Raw genomic sequence first — 8,378 nt, forward strand, 5'->3', positions numbered from 1 at the left:
ATTGCTGATTTGACTCATGTTAAGAATGGCCTATTCTCACGTCATGGCCCATTTCCCCACTGCTTTGCCATGCTCTACATGTGTACGCAAGAGCCATTTAGCTTTTCCCTGTGTGTACTTCAGCTTCCTCCAGAATAAGAAGACAAATGCGCTCTTCTCCTGCCTCCATCCTCCCCTCCTCTTCATCTTCTTCTCTCAGGCCAGAAAGATAAGTGGAACACACAACATGTTTGGAGCGGAGCCCTTTTTTCCTATATTCACTTGAGTTTTGTCTCAGTGTCTGCTGGGTTAGCTCAACGCCATGGACAATACGATGATAAGCCATACCGAGCCAGAAGAAAAGATTTGATTCATAAATTAAATACACAAACCCAGGTAGGCAGAAAACAACCAAAAAGCCAAGACAGCCCTGACTACTGTGGCCAAGGCAAGTGTAATAAAATAAAAACACGCATGCTCTGTAATCTGAACCAGTGTGAACCAAGAAAAGCCCAACTTAAATTCACTCAGAGCTTTTCACAAAAGAGGCAACTCAATAAATTAGCTCACACTATGCCAACAACATTTTTTGCAAAAACTAGATAAACAAAAGTCAGATACTACATCGTAATAAGTTACTGTGAGCAGTAAATTCAGAAGGCGGAAGATGAACGTCATCTTGGAGCATGACCAGGCAAAGGCTCTCTGTATCCATCGTTGACATCTTCAATGAGGGGGCGGGACAACTTAATGTATGATTTTACCTCGCAGTGTAGCGTTACAGCGAGGAGCGCTAACTTTGCACAGAAGTAGCTGCACATTCATGGACAAAATATGATACAATTGAGGAGTGACTACTGATTGACTTTCAGGGGGAAGCCCAAGATCAATGTAAATACTTCTATAGGTCATTGATAGTTTAAAACCTTACAATCTTTGCTAATTGTACATTTGATAGTATTGATTGATGCTATAAAGAATAAAAACAAAATTAAACAAAATCTACATTCAGACTTTCAACCCAAGGCTGCACAGATTGAATCACTGGGCCTTAACATTTGCCAATTACTGCATTCCCTCCAGCCACAAACAACCACATGGCTGGAGGCACAAGCTGATTCTGTACCGGTAGCTTGTTCATTAATAATAATAATAATAAAAAGAGGAAATTATTTTTGGAATCAAAAGAGCTATCGAGTGTGTGTATGTATGTATGTATGTATGTATGTATGTATGTATGTATGTATGTATAGATATACACACACAATTTTTTTTTCTTCCCCTGCGATATGAAAAAAGAAAAAGTAATTTTTAAAAGATGACATCAATAGCTCTATTTGGAAATAAATCATTCTCGACTACTGCAGTGATTTTGTTAGGGGAGTGCATCTACATAGAAGAAAAAAAAAATGAAAAAGGATCTCTTCTAATGTGAACCAGTTTTTGTTAAACTTTAATGCTTTACAAACACCAAGGCAAGTAAGCTATGACTACCGTTACTCTTCTAAAGTGTAATAACATTTCATAACAATAAATCGGATTCACACAGGTTGGCCACATGGCTACGTGTCTTAAAGGGGAAGGGTTGGCCGTTAATAATCATGTAAAACGGACAACGGTGAAAGTTTACTTTTCTATCAAGCACAAAAAAGGATTAGCGACAAAATTGCAATGTCCTGCGATGTGACTATCGCGTATGCGCACAACGCGATGTAAATGCTAAAACACAATATCGTTCAGCCCTAGTCTATAGTGTTTTTTGTGTAAGTGACTGATAGGAAAAACAATCTATGAAATTGGTGCAGTATTAAGCAAGAACACTGAGCAGCAGCCGCAATGCTGCCATGTAATCCTATAGGGCAAATGTGCATTGTCAATTTCTTTCAATTAAAGTACTGTCTTTGCCACCGAAAGGCTCAGATTGTTATTATAAGTGTCTGACAACATTATAGAAAGAATCCTTGCAGATATAGGCCTTTTTAACCAATTTAATACATTTGTGTTAACCAGAAACAGCTCTGAGATTGCTAGTGCCACACACGCACGCACACACACGTACGCACGGCCATCTAGCCAAGCCCTAGTTGAGACTACTCTGCTCTTCAAAAATTATGGGTGGGGCTATATTCTGCATTTTGTACAGTGAATGCAGCTATCATTAACATGTTGGAAACATGGAAAGATGCGGTGTAATGGCCAAAAAGCAGTAACAACTAACCTCACTCACTACTTTGCAATCAACTGGTCCTGATGAGGGTTTCCCTCTCTGCTGCTTTGCTGTTGTACAGAACAGGTACTACCAGCTTTAATTCTAGGCAATGAGTTTTTTGTTTCCAGGAGCTGTCAGTGCATTGCCTGTTCCTATACGGCCCACTTAGACAATGATGACAGGGGTGATTCGACATTAGAACATAGGGAAATGATACCTCAAATAATAAAACAAAACAGCCTTTTATCAAGTTTTAAATCAAAGTACCTGCTAACATGTCAACTATACAGATCTCTGAGGCAGGTTTGGACCAGAACGTTTAGAATAAGAGCCTGTGTGTGGACAGGCACAGTGGTAAAGACAACAATAAAGTGGCCCTAGATAAATCACAGACTGTCTTAGATGTTCAATACACACGTACCTTGATAGAATTGTCCCTAAGGCCACTGATGATCTTGTCGTCGTCGTACTGGAGACAGTAAACCCCTTTGCTATTTTCGGAGCGACACTGAATCCTCTGCAAGTTGTGTCTGCCACATCGCCAATTTGCCTCAATAGTCTGGATAAAAGAGGGAGAAACGATGAGAAACAAGTTATTAGAGGGGACAGTATACAATGTGATCTGTTCATGAGATTATCACTCAATTAGAATAAGGCTGACAATTCACTCAATGTTAACAATTGCTGTAATCAACGTTTTCTGTGTGAGTGAAGCAACATTTTCAGACCATTCTGAGTTTAAAAAAAATTGATAAGTAAAAAAAAAAAGATACTGCAAAATGTAAAGACATTTGCTATAAATTAAAAACACTGTTGGGATATGTAGTCAAATTAGATTTTTCCCACCTGTTTTAGGGTCAATAAAATAATAAAAACGTTCATTTATATATAAAATATAATTTTTTATAGTTTTAAATTAGTCCATATGAATCGATTCATGTTTATAGAGTTTGAGATACAATAATACATTCCCTGTAGACAGCAAAGGGATTTCTAATAAGAAAGAAAAAAATATACTCTGATGAAATAATGAAAGTTGCTCTTTTTATTGAAGTCAATTCCTTAAGTCAACAAAGTATTCAGTTAATACTGACATTCATTTCACTGTCTCTTACCTCTATGTCTTGGATGATCTTAGGATAAAGGGAGTGATAGTAGGAGTTGGGGGGGACTTCTGACGTGCGGTTCTTGAACAGATATTTCTCCCTGGGGAAAGAAATATAAGAATGACAGCTGCTTCGTATCCACTGGGATTTTGTTGCATCTACAATAGACACTCAAGAAAAATCTAAAGTATAACCTTACTTTGTCCTTCTCTTGCTTTCCTTTATTATAAATTAAATGCAAAAAAAACTCAAGCTAACAAGCACACTGAAAACAAAATAGTTTACCATTATCCTCAGATAGCATCCTCTTAATTTCTGCCAGAAAGCGGCCATTTTTAGATCTTAATGTAAAACAAAAGTAGGATAGCTAACCCTTTATGTGTATGTGTGTTAAATGGGTGTATGTCCATTCTTACCACTGGTGTCTCTCAGACAGGCCTTTCCAGAGCGGGTCAGTGCGGACCATGCGCTCAATGAGCTTCTTCCACAGCATACCCTCAGATATGACCCTCTGCCACTCCTTACACACCAGCTCTGCTGAACACAGCGAGCGTGCATCCAGGAAAGACAGGATGTTCTCTGCTATGTGATCCAAGCCTTGGGCTAAAGGGAGAAAGAGAAGAGACAAAATAAGTGTTTGCAAAACTCAAATGATTTTGAGTTTCTGTGACTGGGGTTCATTATTTCCAAAAGAAATCCTTGTTTACTGCTATGTATTTCAAATATTTAACAAATGCCTTAAAAAATACAAAACTTCGGTGAAAGTTTAAGGAAACCCTTTTGTAGTACAAATTGTAAAAAAAAAAAAAAAAAAATGCTCATATGGGCCTAACTACTGTCATTTTTATCTGGAGTTGTACCTGGCAGCGCAGTGATGAAGTCCCTCTGCAGCATGGGTTTGAGGTAGGAGTTGATGTGGCCGTGCTGGTAGTGGCACATACGGGAGATCAGGCGCTCGACGAACTCCACCTGGTCGGCCTCCGACCACTGGTCAAACAGGGCGATGCAGTGTTCCTTCTCCTTCTCGTAGTTCCCCTCTGATGGACGCTTGCGGGACCCCACAACAGGACCATTACTAAGCTGTAAATTTTGGATAAATACCATTTAAATTCAAATCTAGTTACTATAAACATAAAAACAACTTCCCCTCAACTACTATAAGTCTTTTTTTCCCCATCCTTCTAAAGCAGAGTTCAGACCAAAGATTTGCAACCAGACAAAAATAATTTAGAATTTCACAGAGAAAGGTTGCCGCGGTCTAAACTGGCCCGTCTCAGCTCGACTTGCCTGTGACTCAGCTGGTGAAGTTGCAGAGGCTGGTTTTAGAACGTAACGGACGTCAACTGTTTTAACAGCCAATGGAGAAGTCTGCTTGTAAAATTAGCTACAAACTACAGACATAAAATTATCCATAATCCATTTTATTTCTATGTTATAAACTGATGACTGATTGAAATGGCAGACAGATGGAGGCTTAACGTGCGTTTGCAAGCACGTACGGAGGAGCAGGCTACTGTAGAGAGTGAGCGCCTAGGACAAAGCCATGAATCAGAAATAAAATGAGTTTGGACAATTCAATAGAAATTGAACTGCAACAAGCCGTTGCTATGGAGATGATACACCGTCTTGTCGCAATGGTATGAACTGGCAGGTTTTAGAACACTGCAGACCGGTGTGTTGCAAGTAGTTGCAAGTTTCAACTCGTCTCGTCGCAAATCTTTGGTCTGAACTGGAATTAAGAGGATACAAGTTTGTGAAGAGGATTAAAGAGAGTCGCTTATTGTTGGAGAATGAACCAAGTTAAACATCAGTAGTCATTGCTAAGGGGTTAAAGGTTGTTAAACCACTAAAAGCCTGCAGTGGTGTGGGTGTAAGTGTGCAAATAAGATAAAATCTTATATTAATGCAAACAGCATAGGCGCCTGAGGAATGGAACAAGCTGAGCAATAGCAACCTCAGTAGGGCTTAACGATCAATTGCATTTGCAATTAAATTATAATGTGTCAAAATGAAATGTTCTAATCGCAAAGGCTGCGGTTACACTCTGGTCACGTGACACGCAAGAATAAAGCAGTTTGTAGAGGAAGCATCAACTATCCAAGTTGCTACACTGCGTCAGGTACTGTGCAAACCCTGGCCTGCTAATGTTGCTACCTCATGAGGCAAAACTACTTTCACTTAAAAAAAAGAAAACACCACAAAGCCATGTATGATAGTTGCATGGCTTAAAATCAGAACATTAGTGTGTCAAGTAAGCAAAATAGCACCCGATAGGGATCCATGACCGAATAAGCAAAAGCTTATTACAAGTTACATGTCACGGGGACACAGACTGCAACAGCTGTGATTGGTCCGATTGGCCGTGGCCTGGTAATGTTGCATTTTCCCCTACTCATTTCCTGGTTCTCCTTCTCCATACAGAACATGAAATCAATAAGAGGGGGAACTTTTCCTGCTACCGCTTTCCCATAGTGGTCAGAAAGCACAGGGGAAGCACTTTGTTTCTCCCACGATGCATCTAGAGATGGTACTTGATCCGAAGCAATCCCCGTCACCCTCTCACTCACACTACCACACAATTCCCCATGCGCGGACAAACACACACACACACACACACACACACACACACACACACACACACACGTCGGTCCTGCTCGACGCAGACAGCGCTTGAGGCACAATTGCAAACTTCAGTCCACTTACGCAGGCTACAACAAAAGCTCTGGGTAGAGCCTCCATATGAGCATAAATCCCACTTAACAGAGTTTATTGCGAAAGATGTGCACCTCAGTATGGTGACCAAAGCTGGGCTCTTGGCTTTGATAAATACACTGGATAAGCTGTACAACATGCCCTCTGCACATATTTTTGTCAGACAAAATTGATAATAATTATAATATTAATAATAATAAATATATAAAAAATAAATCACACATTCTTGGACCACCCATTGAGTTGGGTGGCTCCCATGTGAGGCATACATAGGAGATACAGACACACACCTTGAGAACTGTGTTCTTCTTTGGCGACAGATCGTCCACAAGGTTCTGTGACTCCATCCCTGATGTGTTCTGTAAAAAAGAAGACAAGGGGAAGGTGTGGGTCAGTGTTTTATTCTCTTTGCATCTGTGTTAAAGGCACTGCAAGAGCCAGGACATCGGTGTGGACAGCGCTGGACCCAAGAGTGCCACAAACACAGCCAAGGAAGGGTAACCATCTCTCACACAGACACACACACACAAAACTGAGTCCTGCAACAAACGGAATCTATTTGGCTGCTTGTCTGTGATCTGGGCTAAGTAGTCCGGACAGGAAATTAAACTGCAGCATCTTGGATATGTCACTAGCAGCAGCTCAGGCATGACTGTATTGAAACTAAAATCCGATAGTGGTCTTAGAGCAGATAGACAGGATAGAAAAAAGTAACTGGGAGGTAACCAGATCCCACCCACTGCTATCATGACTTAAGTCTAGGGGTGTGACAAGACACTCAGCTCAAAAAACGAGACACGAGACTAAGTTCACGAGAACAGACGAGATTTTAACACGATTTTAAAGAAAACTTAGATGATGAAATATGACTTGGCTTTTATTCAATCAAAAGTCACAAAATGAAAAATGAGCACTGTGAAAGGTTTTGCAACAAACTCAGTTGACTTCTCTCCTGTATAACTAACCTCTTCAGACCTAATTATGTCGTCCCCTCCCCTGCAAAACCCGTCCCTAAAACCTTTTAATTGAAAAAATATTAAATTTCTTTGCCTTACAATTTTTTTTTATATTAAGTTGTTTTGGGGCATTTTTCCCTAAATTAGCGACACTGGAGAGACAAGAAAGGTGGGCGAGAGATGGGGCATAACAAGCAGCAAAGGGCCACAGGTTGGACTTAAACCGAGGCCCTGCAAAGGACTCAGCCTACATGGGGCGCATGCTCTTACTGGGTGACCTAGAGGTTGCCCCAGTCTTAACCTTTTTTAAATTTAATTTTTTATGACGTTTTTGATTGCTCATTAATGTTTCATGTAAAGCACATTAAATTGCGTACAACCTCAGCCTGTCAGTCTGTCACCAGGACATATGACTGCTTTGTCTTGTGCCTGTCAGTCACCAGTCAGCCAGCAATATTATAACCTTACATACAAACCCAACATGGAGTCCTGCTGTCCTCTTAGGACGTTTCATGTTAGTTGTGACTAAAGATACGCTGAACTATTGATGTCAGGAGACCACCTTGAACAAACATGTTTGTACACTGTAAAATCAATATTTTCATCAAACGAACTTATTCCTGAACTATGGCGACTCTTTGAAAAAAGATACTCCGCAAACTCTCCAGAAATGAGCAGGAACAGCACAACCACATATGAAACAACAAAACGGGCCTATAGCACCAGTGCAATTTTTTGCAGGTTCACTTCTAAGTTTAGATTTTTTTTTTTCTAAACAATGTATGCAGATAAGTTAAACTAATTTGGTGAAATGAGACACAAGACCTTTTAGCTGGGAGAGGGTCAATGTTATCACATATCTTTGTAGGTGATGACTGAGCCAAGGTCAGTCTTTGAAAACAGCTATGTTGGCATAAAACGCTAGAATAGAGGCCTGTCTGTCTATTTATTTATTTAAATAGCCTGTCTGTTAGTGGTTCTCCAGAGGCGCAAGAGTTGCCATTGATGGGCGGAACCTTGGGCATATCTTTAAAAGAAAAATGACAACTAATTATATAGATATTCTTTTCTCAGTAAAACCCAGAACCCCTTAAGAGCTGTTTCAGGGTTTGCTCAGTGCAGTCATCCATATAATTGCTGTGATGTTGCTACATGTGGATAGCAATACCAACAAAAAAACATATCAGTTGTTGGCATTAACACAACCACACAAACAAAGAGACAAACAGCCAGGTACCAAGACCCAAGCAGACAGGACAAGAAGCCAGAATGGGCTTGCTGGTGTTGATGACCATGCAGAACAGAGGAAGAGAAAAGAAGAATAAATAAAAACAGACAGACCAGGTTTGGCCAGGCAGAAAGGCAAGCAAGCATGTAGCCTCTCAGAGCTTAAAGGAAGACCCCCCCCCCCCCCCC

General features: G+C 40.4%; 1 protein-coding gene across 4 annotated transcripts in view; it reads right to left on the minus strand.

Moving 5' to 3' along the window:
* fbxw11a (F-box and WD repeat domain containing 11a) overlaps positions 1 to 8,378 on the minus strand; it is a 17,174-nt gene that overhangs the window by 5,659 nt on the left and 3,137 nt on the right. For all 4 annotated transcript variants that reach the window (XM_032527300.1, XM_032527299.1, XM_032527298.1 and 1 more), the window contains 5 exons: positions 6,297 to 6,365; positions 4,155 to 4,374; positions 3,711 to 3,897; positions 3,304 to 3,394; positions 2,610 to 2,747 (listed from right to left, as the gene is read on the minus strand). In XM_032527300.1, the coding sequence (XP_032383191.1) occupies positions 2,610 to 2,747; positions 3,304 to 3,394; positions 3,711 to 3,897; positions 4,155 to 4,374; positions 6,297 to 6,365 (705 nt within the window). The remainder of the gene's footprint in view (positions 1 to 2,609; positions 2,748 to 3,303; positions 3,395 to 3,710; positions 3,898 to 4,154; positions 4,375 to 6,296; positions 6,366 to 8,378) is intronic.

Source organism: Etheostoma spectabile, chromosome 10 (assembly GCF_008692095.1).
Source record: "Etheostoma spectabile isolate EspeVRDwgs_2016 chromosome 10, UIUC_Espe_1.0, whole genome shotgun sequence".
Taxonomy (NCBI): Eukaryota; Metazoa; Chordata; class Actinopteri; order Perciformes; family Percidae; genus Etheostoma; species Etheostoma spectabile.